The following is a 16,129-nucleotide window of genomic DNA, read 5'->3' as shown; positions in this document are numbered from 1 at the left end:
AAGATATTTTGTTATTGTCTCAGAGGTCACTGAGATTCTCTTCCTATCTTTTTTTTAATCATTTTCCCCTCACTTTAAATCATTTCTACTGAGCTGCTTCAAGTTCAATGACACTTTCCCCTGTCATTTTTCTGCTGTTTCTCTTTGTTTAGTTCTTTTAAAAAAAAAAAAATCCTTATTCACTGTGAGTATATCTTTATTTAATTAAGCACCATAATTATATTAATATCTTCATATGCTCATTCCAAATTCTGGGTTGGTTGTCTCTTTTCTTGAAATGGGGTCACAATTTCTTAATTCTTTGGCTGTCAAATAAGTTTTTCTTATATTCTCCATATCATGAGTGATAAATTGTGGAGAGTTTGGATTCTGTTATATTTCTCTGAAGAGTATTAATACTTTTGTTTTATCAAGTAATTAGCAGGGTTGAGCTCAAACTTCAGACTAAGTCTATGGGGCAACAGCAAAAATAAAAGCTCAGTTCTCTTGTTTTTAAGGGAAGCATTAGGAGTCTGTGCCAAATATGCATGGTTCAGGAATAAGTCAGAGATTTGGGCAGAATTCATTCACAGAATTTGGATTACCCCTCCCCCTCTGTGAATCTCTCTTCTCTGGGATTCCCCTCTCACCTTTCAAGTGGCTCTGGTTGCCCTGAACTCAGTCATGTGGTTTCTTATCTCAAATAGATTTCCCCATTTTCAATCAAATTACCCAACCCTCTGCCATACCAACTTCAGCATATCCTCAGGCTAAAAGCTGTGATCTAACCTCCTACATTCCCTTCTCCCAAATTTCAACACATTCCCATAATCTGCTTTTGTTCACTCTCCAGTACCTCATGACCCAGAGACCAGGTTGTGTGTGTGTGTGATTTTGTCCAGAGTTTATAACTGTTTTCTGTGGGAGGATCAGGATTAGTAGGACTCTACTTGGCCTTACCCCAGTAATGAAAATTCATTACAACAAAATAAAGTTAATTCAGGAAAATAGAAAAATTATTTGGAAAAACGTTAAGCTTACTCTTAAACCGACAATGCTGAATGAGTCACTGTCCACATAATGATGGTGATATGCACTTTCCAACATATGTATATGTGTATATAAACATTATCTTCATATTAAAAAAATATCTCAGAAACATTTTTAAATACTTTTTAAATTTACTTCAACAATGATTTAAATCAGTGTTTCTCAAAGTGTTTCCCAGAACAGCAGCACCAGCATCTCTGGCAAGTTACTAAAAATGCAAAATCTCAGCCACCTCCACCCTCCCCAACCTACAAAATCTGAAACTCTACAGGTGGGGCCTATTTCTAAAGTCTGTGTTTTAACAAATTCTCTGGGCAATTTTGATACATCTTATCATTGATTTAGACTCACCTCTGTATGTCTATTTTCTTTATCCCTCACCTCCAGTAATTTTTAGACATCACTCCCCCATTTATTGATGCTAACTTTTACTTCCTTCCTTACTCTATAAGATGGCTTTCAGCATTCATTTCTACTATTCAGGCATACTTTCCCAGGTATGGGGTACTATTACGGATTCTCCAAGAAGTGTGGGAAATTTAACATGGCCATAACATGCAACTGTTTTATCCTTCTAAAAAGTGCAGATTTTCCACAGCTCTGGACAGTGAGGATTCATTCTGTGTATAGTACCAGACTTCCACCTGGTTAGAAGTTACTGATGGAAAATGGCTTTCGCATTGCATTTTCCTTCTGTGGGAGTAAATAAGTTACTTGAAAATGAGGTTCTAACATCCATGTGTTGATTTTTTAATGCACGTGTGCACACATGAATGCACACACACACAATTTCATTCTCAATACTTACATCTTTTAATTCTCTGATATGAGGAAATTGGGAAGGCAAGAACTTGGTATGGAAAGTATTTGCAAAAATGGCACTGGATCACATATTGGTTGAGGATCCATCATTATGCTAGACTAGTATCCAGGTGAAATATTTATTGAGCAGAATTGATCACTAGAAAAGGCTTGCTTATTGACCCATATGTTTATTCTGAAGAACAAATGAGGTAATGTAGTGAATGTACTGTGAAAATGTAAAAGGAGACATGCATGCCAAATATTATTACCTTACATAACAAAACCATTTTTGTCCTTATGTCACTGTTTTTAGTGTAACAATTCAAAAACAATTCAGTTGTATTTTTTTATCCATGACTTATGAGGTTAAAAAGTAATAATAGTAAATAGGTATGCAGTAGAAAATAGTTCTCATCTGGAAACCCAAATTGATTCACAGTACGTTTTGGAATACATGCTTAGGAGTGACTCTGAGGTCAAGTTTAGGTTCACTCAGAAAAAAGTGCAGTGATCCATTAACAATGTCTGCTATTGAACAAAAACAGGACACAGTGGCATTTCTTGCAACACATTTGAAATCCTAGATTGAGGGGTTTATATATAAGTACTCTGAATAAGTGATAAAAAGGAGTGACTGTTCAGAAAATCACTTTCATTCACCTGCAATCACAACATATCTTTTAAAAAATGTGGCATATAGAAGAAACACAGTGCTAAATTACAATTGCAATTCATTATTTTAATAAAAAGATGAGTGTTGGATAGGAAAAGTCTTTGTGAATTCAATACCAAGTTTAGTAGCACATCCTCAGATTCATCACCCTTCATAACAGGCATAGACACTTCATCAAACACCACCACGGAGTGAGCTCAGTGAAAATATTAATCAGTGTTGATGTATGCATATTAAAAAGATTTTAATTGTGAAAATAACCCATGTACATTATTTAAAAATTACAGCAGTATATAATAAAAAGGAGGTCTCCTCCTAGTCCCCACTCCTGTACTCTTTTGTTCATGACAACCACTATAAACTTTCTTCTATATTTTTTCAAACCAAGTCTATTCACATACAAATATATGTATACATACATATGTACAAACATACATAGAGAGGACAGGTAAACACCCCTTTTGTACATAAGTGGGAACATACTATACACACAGTTCAGCAACTGCTTTTTTCACTTAACAATACACTGGTGCTGGTAGAGAATGATGTCCCTATCCTCAGCAGCTTTTATTTTTTTCTTAATTTTGTGTTACTATTTTTTACATAAATAACTCTTAGAAACTTTCCAGCTGATGTAGAAGCTAACAAGACATTAAAAAAGGGTTAGGTGATAATATCAAAGATGAGGCTCATACCAGTGGCCAGACACACTTATACATGGAAATTAACAGATATGCAAATTCAATTCTCACATATGTACATCCACTCAAGCAACTTAGGAATTGTCAGCATATGTAATTTGTTTCTCTATTGCTCTGATTTTTCAGCTAATTAATGATTTTTAAAGCTTTATATTTGGGTCTGAATATATAAATAATTAATGATTATTTTTAAAACAATGTTTTTTTTTTTTATAAAAGGTTGGTATCATCCATTGCTACTACATAAGATTCACTTTCAAATTCTCTCAGGTGTAATTAGGTGTGACTTCTGATTAAATGCTTTCTAACATCCTTAAAATTCAGAATCCTACTAAGGTTAAATAAAACCTTTAGCTTGAATTAAAAGATTTCCCACATTTATTTTACTCATGAGATTTTCTTCTGAATGAGTTTTCACATGTTTGGTAAGGGATGCATTTCATTTGATTTCCCACGTTTAGTTCACTCATGAGATTTTTCTTCTGAATGAGTTTTCACATGTTTGGTAAGGGATGCATTTTGTTTGAAAGCTTTTCCACATTCATTACATTCGTAGGGTTTCTCTCCAGTGTGGGATCTCTGATGTATAACAAGCTGTGACTTCACATTGAAAGCCTTTCCACATTCATTACATTCAAAAGGTTTCTCCCCAGTATGAGTTCTCTGATGTACAATGAGGTGCGACTTTTGGCTAAAAGCTTTCCCACATTCCTTACATTCAAAGGGTTTCTCCCCAGTGTGAACTCTCTGATGTTGAGTAAGGCCTTCAATCTGTTTGAAGGCCTTCCCACATTGACTACATTCAAAAGGACTTTCACCTGTATGAGTTCTCATGTGGTAAGTAAGAGAAGAGCTATGTCCAAATGCTTTTCCACATTCATTGCATTTATAGGGCTTCTCCTTAGTATGAGTTCTTTGATGTATAATGAGGTGTGACTTCTTGCTGAAAGCTTTCCCACATTCATTACATTCAAAGGGCTTCTCACCTGTATGAATTCTCATATGTTTAGTAAGAGATGAGCTATACTTAAAAGCCTTTCCACATTCATTACATTCATATGGTATTTCCCCTGTATGAGTTCTCACATGCTCTGTAAGAGATGAGTTATATCTAAAGGATTTTCCACATTCCTTACATTCATAGGGCTTCTCACCTGTATGAGATCTCACATGTTGAATAAGGTTTGAGCTGTGTCTAAAGGTTTTCCCACATTCAGTACATTTATAGGGTTTTTCCCCAGTATGAACTCTCAGATGGTCAGTGAGAGCATGTTTATGACTGTGGGCTTTGCCACACTGAATACATTCATATGGTTTTTCTCCAGTGTGAGTTCTTTGATGTACAACGAGGTGTGACTTTTGGCTAAAGGCTATCCCACATTCATTACATTCGTAGGGTTTCTCTCCAGTATGAATTCTCTGATGGTCAATGAGTCCTTGTTTATGGCTGAGAACCTTCCCACATTGATTACATTCGTAGGGTTTTGCTTTAGCTTGAGTTTTGTCACACTTAGTAGGAGATGAGCTATGGCTGGATGATTTCTCATGTTTCTCTCCAGTTTGAATTTTGTCCCGTTTAGTATCGGATAAGCTATGATGAGCTAATTTCTCATGTTTCTTGCCAGCTTGAGTTTTGTCATGCTTATCAGATAAGCTATGGTTGGATAATTTTTGTTTCTTTCCAGCTTGATTTTTGACTTTCTTTGTATCAGGTAAGCTATGGCTGAATGATTTCTTGGGCTCTTTAGCTACATTAGGTTTCTTTTTTGCATAGTTTCTTATATGACCAGGTAAATCTGAATTCTGTTTCAAACTCTTTCCATGTGAATCAAATTTAAGCCTTTTTTTTGACGGAACATGTTTTGTACTCACACTTTTTTCCCCCAGTGAACTACATTCATGGCCTTTCTTCTTAGTCAGACCTTTTCTCTTGAATGCAACTTCCTTACAGAGTTTGTTTTGAGATTCCTGGTGGTTCTCTAGCTGGTCATTACCTTGCTGGACTTCATCTAAAATGGAATTCAATAAGACATTCTTGTGAATCTTTGTCCTCTCATATACTGGAATATAAATTATAAAAGAAAAGCCCTATTGTGGGGCTGCATCTTTACTCAAGCTTAGTATCCCAAAGTGAGTGAAATATCAAGTGCAAATGGCCCTAACTTCTTGGACTTGAGGGGAAAGTGTTGTGGGAAAAACAAGAAAAGTTAATTGACAATAGTAATTATATAAAACTTTGCCTGATCATAATTATGACCTTGCAGCATGGGATTGGGTGGGGGTGGAATAAACATAAGGAACAGTCACTAGGTAACAGATGAAGTTAAAAGAGTTTGTGATTGTAGTTACTATTTTTTGAGGTTTCTTCTCAGCCCAAGCATCCCAGCTTTGATAACAGCCAGTCCATCCATAGTATTTGGCTCCCACAGCCTTACTATATTAATTCAACTCTCCATGGTCACCATCGGAGACACACCTTGCTCAAACCATGGTGTCCACTAAGAGCCTTCCTCCTCTTATGGAAGTATGGAGCATACCTTTGTTTCTGCCAGCTCACTCTACGAATTACCAATTATCAATTTTTAAAAATAATTTTTATTTATTTATTTGCTACAGAAAGAGAGCTCACAAGTAGGCAGAGAGGCAGGCAGAGAGAGAGGGAAAAGCAGGCTCCCTGTTGAGCAGACAGCCTGATGTGGGGCTTGATCCCAGGACCCTGTGGCCAAAGGCAGAGGCTTAACCCACTGGGCCACCCAGGCACCCCACTAATTATCAACTTTAAACTGATTCCCAACTTTAAATGATTGCTCACATCCTTCCCTCCATACATTATACAGTGACATATTTTAAGATATCTTCCCAGTGTGTGTCTTCCTTCTCTGAGACCACCACACCCACACTGACATATGGCAGCAACCACGTGTGAACCATATGATCCAACCCCTGGTTGAAAACAATTGACTGGTCGGTGGTAAACAAAAAGCCCTACCTAGACCAATAATATTCTCTCTCCTAAGAATTTAGAACTGAAATTCAAAGAGTTCTTTTAGCTAGGTATGGATACTATATGTGTAAAAATCTAAAAACTTAAAGAGTTGAGATTACCATTTTGAGGTGACTTTTTTCAGTTATATGTATGAAAAAGCAGAAAAAATCTTTAGGGTGGGAATTAAACAGACACGAGAAAAGCCGATATGAGTCTCCAAGAAATAGAGAGAGAGAGAAATTAAATATCTGCCTAGGTCATAAAGGAACATTACATGAAAGTGAAAACTGGGATCAAACAGAAAAGAGTTATGGTATTTCAACATAGCCAGGAAATACTATTCCTTTCATCAAGAACTCTTAAGAGATTAGTTCCCATGGAGTAGAAGATCAATTTTTGTAAGTATAGATATATAGTATAGATAGAGTAGGAAGAAGTAGAGTTGCCAGCTGCTTTTCCATTTAGGAAATTTTAAGTGATGCAAGCATTTGGGGGGAAAGAATATAACAAGAGCATGACAAAGGCGGCATCTTCCAATGCCCAAGGATGCTGGAAAAAATAGAGGCAAATCTCTTTCTAGGAAGAAAGGGACCAAAACTCAAACCTTTCCTCTTGAGGTGCAACATTATAAGAACCCCTTATAATCATGGAGATTGGCCAACATGAAAATATATAAAGCACTGTGAGAGACATTTACCGTGGGGGGTGGAGAGGATACTGAACTAGTGAAATGGTATAATAATAAGGTAATATTAGGAGAGTTGGGTCTGACAAAGCATGGGTTTAAGGCTGTAAGCTTTTCCTGAATCTGAGACAACAACTAAAACGCGAATTTTAAGCTAAAATGACTAACTTCAGAAACTGATGTGTATTGCTCACTAGACTCAGCCAATCATTGGAGGGAATAGAATAGCCTTTCTTTGAAGAAACTCCAAGTACTATCTAAGAACCTGAACCAAGAAGAAAGTTACTGCAGCAATGACAAAGATCTATTAGATGACTACCAGGACTATTTTTTAGTTGTAACACCGAGTATTGGGAAGAAAAGTGAACACAGCCAAAATTGGAGCCACTAATGGATGAATCAAAACTCCACGAGGTCTCTTCATTTGTCATTTGAAGGACTAGTCCCTCTGGTTTTGGGAAACTCATAGAGTCCCAGAACATTCAGAGGACACTTGGACACTTAAATATATACTATAAACATTCTGCTTTTGGGGGGACTATTGTGATATAAATAATAACTGAATATTTTAATATTTGGTGGCAACATCCAAGATGAATTGTTTTAAAAAAAATGGATCTGACAAATCGGCTTAAGAATTGGAGCAATTCAGGTATGAGATAATATACACCTGATTTGAGTGATGTCTGAGAACTGAAGAAAACAACCCAGGAGCTGAGGAGAGAACAGTAAAAGAGAAGGCAGAGATTCACAGGAATTCTGAGGTAGACAGGCCTCAACTCAAAGCAGACTCTGATAAAAATAGGGAAGGTGAAAGGAAGCTCTAATTTACACCGAAAGACAGGAAGACAAAGCTTTCCATTTCTGATACTGTGAGACTGGGCTTTCCTGTAAGCAGGTAAAATATGAGTGCAACATGAAGAAACTGGAGGTTTATCTGGACAAGATCAATTTACCTTAAAACTCACCAGGGTACGATAAACATCTTGATTCTTTTGAGGGAAATACAATAGGGAAAAAAAAAAAAAAGGAACACAGAGTAGAAGACAAAACCTTAGGAACACTTCAGCAAAGTGAGAAGGCAGAGAATCTGGTGAAATAAATGTAAAGAAGCACTTAGAAGAGAAGGCCAGATTCAAGTGGTAGAATTCAAGCCAGGTAGGCAAGAATTTCATGCGGACTGAAACTACCAAAATATGCACTGAAAGGTAAGCAGTGGTTACTATAAAGCCAGAAATTCACATATAGGCATGAATTCTGTGGGAGTTGACTGCACAGGTTAATGAGTAAATGGAAATAATGATGCACTACGGGGTTAGAGCATTTCACAGTGAAAAGGAGGGACATGGAAAGTAATTAAAGGCAGGGGAGAATCATGCCAAGAGATTTGGTAAGAGGATGGATCTAAGAAGGTTTGAACACATAAGGAGAGAAACGTGATACCATGGAGTCCCAGAGTTTGAGTGATGAAGGGAAAACACTGAGGATATTGGGGGAAAAGAATAAAATAAAAAACAACTCTGCTTTAAATAAGGCAAGCAGTAATGGGATTCTGAGAACTGTTCCTTCTGGAAGCTTAGTGATGGACAGCATGGATGAGGACAGACAATTAATAAGGAAGGGTCAGTTAGGCATCTCGGGGGCTGCTACCAGAGGTTCAGAGCTCTGGTTTTTCCCTTTTTTCCTACCACAATACAAATGGTGTGGCAGACTGGATTACTGTTCCCTGTGGAAAGACTGTACCTCCCAGACCCATTGTCCCTTGAATCCTCCCTCTGGAAGGGGGAGGATTCCTACCCTGCTGAACTTAACAGAAGCCAGGTGATCTGCTCTAACCAATTAACCAATGAAATGTGAACTGAAAGGGATTATGGACCACTTCCAATCAGCGGTGTAAAAAGAGTGGTTCTACTCATTCTCCTTTCCTTTTGCCATGAAACCAGAATTTGCCAAATAGGGACCATTCTTTCAGTATAGGGCCAAAGGATTATGTGGGATAAGGCTACAGAGTGAACAAGAAACAAATCTTTCTTGTTGGAAGCCACTAAGATTTAGGGGTCATTCCTTAATAGAGCATAACTTAGCCTAAGCTAACCGATACAAGCAGTATAAGCTAACTCCCATGAGTAGCACTGGTTTACAACTAAAATGAACCTCAGCCTCACACGTGAAGAGGTTTGTAGATGGAAGAGAGATTAGAATCTACCTTTGTAGTTTGAACTCTTCCTCCCCAAGAAATTCTCCTATTTTTCAACTGCCACTCCCAGTTAAGAAAAAAGGGTATGGGACCTTGAAGAAGATTTTAAAAATAAATTATTCATTGAAGAACTCCAAAGGATCACCAAAAAACTAGAAACTTACTTCCATTGGTTCTTGTTTGCTTGGGTCTTGCTATTTCACTGGGACCGCCCTGTCTGGGTCTTTTGCCCTTCCCCAACCACGGCTCTTCTCCTTTTTCCAGCTTGGAGATCATGTCTGGTTTGGGAGCTTGAAACCCTGCTCATAAGAAATGGCAAAAATTGAGTGTTAGGAAAACAAACATCCCAGAAGTCAAGCCCTAATATCTGGACTTCAGAACCCTGAGAGGATAAAGAAGAAAAAAAAAAAAAAAAATATATATATATATATATATATATATTTTATGGCTTCCAAGAGGAGAGGCGAGAGAGGAGAGGAAAGAGAGGGGAGGGAGGGAGGGAGAGAATATATGGCTTCTGAAATTTCACAATGTGATTGCTCATGTACCCCATCTAAGTAGACCTTCCATTTTGGAGACAGGGGCACAAATATCCTGCCTCATACCCAAAGGGATTAAAACTCTTCAATTCATAATAACCAAGGCCAAACTTATCAAGAACTTTAGAGAGAAGGTACTACAGTGGCCACATTTTGAATTATGAAAGAATTGTCCTTACCCATTGAGGCAAGGTTGCTGTAGTTCTCCAGCATCACATCCTTATATAGGTCCCTCTGAGCAGGATCTAGTCGCTCCCACTCCTTCTGGGTAAAGGCCATAGTCACATCTTTGAATGTTACCGATCCCTGTAATAGCAATATTCCTATTCAGTCTAATGTTATCCACATTAATGGGTCATTTGCACGAGATAATAATGACTTGCTCTTACCTCAACCATTCAGTGTTGATCATGCTATTATATAGGATACTAATTCTTCACCCACATCTGCATTTTTTTTTTTTTTTGAGAAACAAAGATCATTTTAAGAACTGTCCCTGTTAAGGACTGAATATCTGTGTATCCCCAAAATTCCTATGTTGAAACCCTACCCTCCAATGTGATGGCATTAGGAGATAGGGCCTGTGGGAAGTAATTAGAATTAGATGAGCATGCCGGTGGAGTCTCTGTGAATGGGATTAATACCCTTATAAGAGTCATAAGACTGCTTGCTTCCTCTCTGTTCTCTCTGCCAAGTGAGGATACAACAAAAAGTCTGTAACCTGGCAGAAGGTCTCACCAGATCCCAACCATGCTGGCACCCTGATCTTGGGACTTCGAGCCTTCAGAATTGTCAGAAATAATTTTCTGCTGTTTAGAAGCTACCCAGTCAATAGTACTTTGTTGTAGCGGCCCCCAAATGACAGTCCCATTGGCAAATTTGTTTATTTAAGAGGATAAAAAAATTATACAATTATCAGAGAGAAAGAAAATTACCAAAAACAAAAGAATTAGTCTTTATCTTTTCTTCTAGAACCAAAGACTACTACGGACTAGAGTTGTGAGGTAGAATCAAGACCCTTGATTTTTATAACCAGCCAAAAGATCATTCATGTTTGGAACCAAAAATAACATATTTTAGGCATGTAAGGATGCAGAAAGTCTATCACCTTTGTGCTTTATAAATAAAGAGAAGGGGGAAAAAAAGAAATAAAGAAAAGGACAGGGACACAGAAGAGGAGGAGGAGGAGAAAAGCAATGATTTTTTTTTTTAAAGGAAAAGTGCATTAGAATAAAGATTTCAATATTGGGAAAGATGAAATATACAAGAAAGAAAGATGAATAATAAAACCTGTCAAATGTCTAGTTATATCCAAGTAACTTGATAATGTTCTTGTACAACTGTTACAAAAGTATCCTTAAAATCAAGAGGTGTGATGTAAGAAAAATAAGCAGGACTACAACTGGTAGGGGTGGGGGATGAGGGAGAAATTAAAGCCTGTTAAAGATACTCTTCTTTTTTTTTTTTTTTAAGATTTTTATTTATTTATTTGACAGGGAGAGATCACAAGTAGGCAGAGAGAGAGAGAGGAGGAAGCAGGCTCCCTGCCAAGCAGAGAGCTGGATGCGGGACCTGATCCCAGGACCCTGAGATCACAACCCCGGGCTGAAGGCAGAGGCTTAAGCCACTGAGCCACCCAGGCGCCCTAAAGATTCTCTTCTTATTAGGCAGGTGAGAGAAGGATGACCCAGGTACTGGAGAATTTTGCCACCAAGAAATACACATTCAAACATATTTATCTCACATTGAAAAATGACCCCCACCTCCATAAGCCACCAATCAATTAGCTGCCGTATGTCAACAATCTGTAACCTCTACAGACCTCCAGTCATTGATTTCTAATAAGCCCCCTTATTGATTGCCACTGGCCTCCCAATCACTGGCGTTAATTCCAAATGACTGATCCCAACAAACTTGCCGATCACTGACAGCAACAGATTTCCCCCAATCACTCCCCAAACATTCCAATCACATATTCCCAGGGGTCCTTCAAATACTGATACCCATGGAACACAGACTATCTCTGATATGACCCCAAACCCCTATCTTACCAATCCCCAATCACTGACACCAACAGAACTCCACCAACAGTGGCCTTTACAGAAACCCTAATCACTGCACTATGCCTTCAACCTCTTCGGCCATTGTCTTCACCTGCTCGCTTTACCTGAAATCTACACGTCTCCTGAGAACACTGCTTCCTTACAAGGTGCCCTAGCCGAGGTTGTTTGTTGCGGCCCAACCATGACTTCTGTACCTCAGGGCTTGAAGATGAGGTAAATGATGACTTTCAACCATTTTTCATACATCTTTCAAAATCCCTATCATGTTTAGAATATCACGAGATTTTATGGGGCACCTCGGTGGCTCAGTAGGTTAAAGCCTCTGCCTTCGGCTCAGGTCATGATCCCAGGGTCCTGGGAGAGCCCTGCATTGAGCTCTCTGCTCCGTGGGGAGCCTGCTTCCTCCTCTCTCTGCCTGCTACTATGCCTACTTGTGATCTCTGTCTGTCAAATAAATAAATAAAATCTTAAAAAAAAAAAAAAAGAATATCACGAGATTTTAAACCATTAATCCTCTGGTTGAATGATTCACTAGGCAAACCCACAGAACTCAGCATATAGTTGTACCCATAGCTATGATTTAGTACAGCAAAGGAACACACAGCAAAACCAGCTAAGGAGGGATGCCTGGGTGGCTCACTGGGTTAAGCAGCTGCCTTCAGCTCAGGTCATGATCCCAGCTCCTGGGATCGAATCCCACATCGGGCTCCTTGCTTGGTGGGGAGCCTGCTTCTCTCTCTGCCTCTGCCTGCTTGTATGCTCGCTCTCTCTCTCTCTCTGACAAATGAATAAATAAAATCTTTAAAGAAAAAGAAAATGGCTAAGGAAATGGTAGGTGGGGTAAAGTCTACAGAAACCAGACACAAGTATCTGAGTTACACAGGACATACTTGATTCCTCCAGACGTAAGTTGTAAGAACATGCGTGAAATGTTTCCCAAGGAAGGACATGGAGACTCAGTGGCACTCATAGGCACCCACTAAGATCTTAGATGTCCAGAAGGAAGTCAGGAGCTCGGCATAAACCACATTGTTGACCTAGTTTAGGCACAGTGAGACACTTTTATCATTTCTGGAAATGATGGGATGCCTTCTGAAGTCTAAGCTCTCAGACATCAGCCAAAGGTCAACCTTGCAAGCAGGTTTTTCTAAGGATGCTCTTTGGGGACACTTTGGTCAACTTTTGTGCACAGTCTTTCTTCCTTGTTCACTGAAAACTTGACTACCACGTTCCTCTTCATTCCAGCTCCGGCACTCGCGCTACATCAATGTAGAGGAACCATTCCACAGCCTAGCCTTTCTCTTTCCTGACTCCAAAAGATTTTCTCACTCCCAGACTCAGCCACCTGCTCATCAGCCATCCATTCCTTAAACCTTGCCACGTACCATGGCAGCCCCGCTTTACTGAAAACATTCTATCCCCAACTATTGTTTCCCATGCTGCCAGCCTACGTCCTCTACTACTTCCATGCCAATAATTCTCCAAAAGCATTCAGACCCCATGAGCCATTGATCCTAACCACTTTTCCACAATCTTCCATCACCACATGGCCTTACTTTTCTTCTCTCTTCTCTTGCCTAGATTCTTTGTTCTAACACCATATGCACTCCATGGAAAACAGCTTTAACTTCCTTGCCCGTTTTCTTCTCCACTGTACTTACCTAGCAAAGCCTCAAACTCAATCAAACTCAACTCTCCTCTTAATCTCTGCCTGCAACCTTGCAGCTGAACATTCCAAGAGAGAAAAATCAAACAACTGAGTTGCCTGGACCCACTTCAGGTTTATAACACGTATCGCAAATGGGTATCCAATACTGAGAGTTTCCTGTTCCTCTTTCCAAGATGGTTATTCCAAACATTCTCCTCTTTCTCTTTGAAATCTCCAGCATCTGCTACTTTCCCATTCTCAGCTGACAGATTCACTTTCAAATATACTTTCAAAGAGAAAGTGTAAATGGACAAGCACTACCTTGCCTTGTTACCACCAATTCCACCAATCTGTTTCCAAAACCCCTATCATTGTCTCTTTTCTATTAAAATGGAGTTAGTGTCCCTTCTCTTGCCTAAAGCCAGTTCCTCCACTTATGCTCTAGATCCCAACCCCAACAGCCTTCTCAAGGAATTCACCCTCTGCAATTAACCTCTTTTCTCTTTTTTACCACCTATTTTTCCCTTTCTACTCAATCATTCCTACTGACATACAAAGTTGTTTTAATGTCAATTCATCTAGTGAAAACCATTTCTTAATCTTATGTCACATGTAATGTCAGTGTGTTTGCTCCCTTTACCAGCAAAATTCCTGGTGTGGTCTACACCTGCTGTCTTTACTTCATTACCTCCATTCTTTCAACTTATTCCACCAGGATTTTATCCCTATCACTCCACTGAAAAAGCTCTAATCAATCAAAATAACCATTGAGCTACATCTCACCAAACTCAAATCTTTGCAGTCACATGTCTGGGACTCACAAGAGCATATGACACAATGGTGACAACACAACTCCCATTGTCTTGAAAAGTTTTCTTCTTTATACTTCTTTGACACCACATTTACATTTTTCATCCTATCTCAGTGGCTACTACTCCTCATTCTCCTTCCCCTCCTGTCCCCTCCTCTACCAAACCTCTAAATGTCTGAGATCTGTCCTTGGTCCCACTTTTTTTCTATAGCTGCCTTCCCTTCCTTAGTGATCTCATCCAATCTCGTGGCTTTAAATACCATCTCTATGCTGAAGCCTTTCACATATGGATCCTCTAGCCCAAATCTCTTCTAAGTTCTAGATTCATACATTTAACAACTACTCACTCTCCTTGGACATGTAATAGCCATCTTGACTTGGCCAAAACAGAACCACGGTCATCCAACTCTGGCTCCCATTTATATCCACCAAATCTGGTTGTCTCCAATACAATCCTTTTCCAGAAAAGGGAAACCCCTTTATCCAGTGCCTCAAGCCGAAAGTCAAGATGTAAGTCTTGATTCTTCTCCACCCCCATGTCTCATATCAACTCGTCAGTAAGTCTTACTGGCTCATCTCCAGATGTATTCTGGATCTGATTTTTCATTTCCCTGCATTTCCCTATCCTAAACCATCACCATCTCTTAACTATTGTGATAAACTCCTAATGGACCTCCCTGCACCTCTGCACACACACAGGGACAATCCAGTCTCTTAACTACCACAGGCACCAGAGTCGCTTGGCTCCCACAGACCACAAGCTGCCACACACCTCCCCAGTCTCTGACACACCACAAAGCCCCTATTTCCGATCCCCAGAGCCTTCCGGACTCTGGCCTTTCCGTGAGTGCCGCAGACTCCCCGCATCCCTGTCACCGCAGATCTCCCCGAACACGGATTAACCATAACCTGTAGCACCCGCGGACCCCGCAGGGCCCCCATCACTGCCCTACAGATCCCCCCCAGAGCGCAGACGACCCCTCCTCCGCCAGAAGGCCCTCCAGAATCGTCTCCAATTCCCAAATCGCTCCTCTCAGAGACTACAGTCACCCTCCAATCACCGACCCCCCCATGAGACCACCTCCGACCACCAGGCCGCCCCGCCCCGCGATCGCGCTCACCGCGGCGCTGCCCGCCGGCTCGGACACAGCCATCTCCGCAGGACACACGGCCCCTTCGACTTTCCCTGCGCTCTTCCTCCGGCCCAGGCTCTCCCGCTTTGTGAGGATCCGCTCGCAGGCGGAGGCCGACATGGCGGCGGCTGGAAGGGCGGCCTCAGCGGGTCCCGCGGCTGCCATGGCGGCGCCCCTGGGTATCGCGGCCGGGCGCGGCCATCTTGACCGAGGCTCCGCCGTACAGCGGGGGTCCGCGCTCCCAGCCGGCGCGCAGGCAGGTGGCCGGTGGAGGGGGGGGCGGGTGGGGGGTTCCGTGGAGGGTCCTGAGGGGTGAGCTGCGAGCCGGCGGAAAAGGTGCTCAGTTCCTCACTGCACCGTGCCTCACGGTGCCCGACGCCCAGGGGCTTGGCCACACAAAGGCAGAAGTTGGAGTTTCCTCTCCGAATTGGTCACTGCATCCCGCTGCCGGGAAATCCGCAAGCATGATGTCCAGCAAGGACTCGAGGCAGCCGGAATAGAAAGAAAGATTGAGGGACGAAGGAGAAAAAGCCCGATCGTTTTATAGGGAAAGAGCACTTATTCACCACTTCAAACTCCCTAAGTACTTCCTGCACATCTGCTGTATCCCAGGAACTATGGCAGGCATAGTGGATGCAGTAACGAGAAAAAGTGACACACACCCCCTACCTTCAGGCACCTGTGGATCCAGGGGAGGACACCACTATTCTTCAAATAAGCACACACGGGAAATGGACAATTATAACGATGCAACGTGCTTCTAGGAAATACGCAGAGTGCCAGGAGAGATCGTGATCTACTCTGAGCAATTCCGAAACTTTCCCCAATAGCAGAAAGATGAACAAGGGTGGACTTAGACA

The 16,129-nt window shown here is 40.8% G+C and overlaps 1 protein-coding gene across 1 annotated transcript; it reads right to left on the bottom strand.

Annotated features, from left to right (window-relative positions):
• Positions 1-2,551: 2,551 nt before the first annotated feature.
• Positions 2,552-15,499, bottom strand: ZFP37 (ZFP37 zinc finger protein). Its single transcript, XM_059412222.1, has 4 exons — positions 15,258-15,499; positions 9,794-9,920; positions 9,240-9,374; positions 2,552-5,216 (listed from the first exon to the last, which is right to left on the bottom strand). The coding sequence occupies exons 1-4, from the start codon at positions 15,432-15,434 to the stop codon at positions 3,670-3,672; spliced, it is 1,986 nt and encodes a 661-aa protein (XP_059268205.1). The 5' UTR covers positions 15,435-15,499; the 3' UTR covers positions 2,552-3,669.
• Positions 15,500-16,129: the final 630 nt, after the last annotated feature.

Source organism: Mustela nigripes, chromosome 9, assembly GCF_022355385.1.
Source record: "Mustela nigripes isolate SB6536 chromosome 9, MUSNIG.SB6536, whole genome shotgun sequence".
Lineage (NCBI taxonomy): Eukaryota > Metazoa > Chordata > Mammalia > Carnivora > Mustelidae > Mustela > Mustela nigripes.
This window is presented reverse-complemented; position numbering and strand designations above follow the sequence as displayed.

Coding starts and splice junctions, on each gene's coding strand:
- ZFP37 (XM_059412222.1), bottom strand. CDS start 15,434: ATGGCAGCCGCGGGACCCGCTGAGGCCGCCCTTCCAGCCGCCGCCATG. Junction 9,921..15,257: donor AGCCGGCGGGCAGCGCCGCG/GTGAGCGCGATC, acceptor TTGCTATTACAG/GGATCGGTAACATTCAAAGA. Junction 9,375..9,793: donor CAGCAACCTTGCCTCAATGG/GTAAGGACAATT, acceptor TCTTATGAGCAG/GGTTTCAAGCTCCCAAACCA.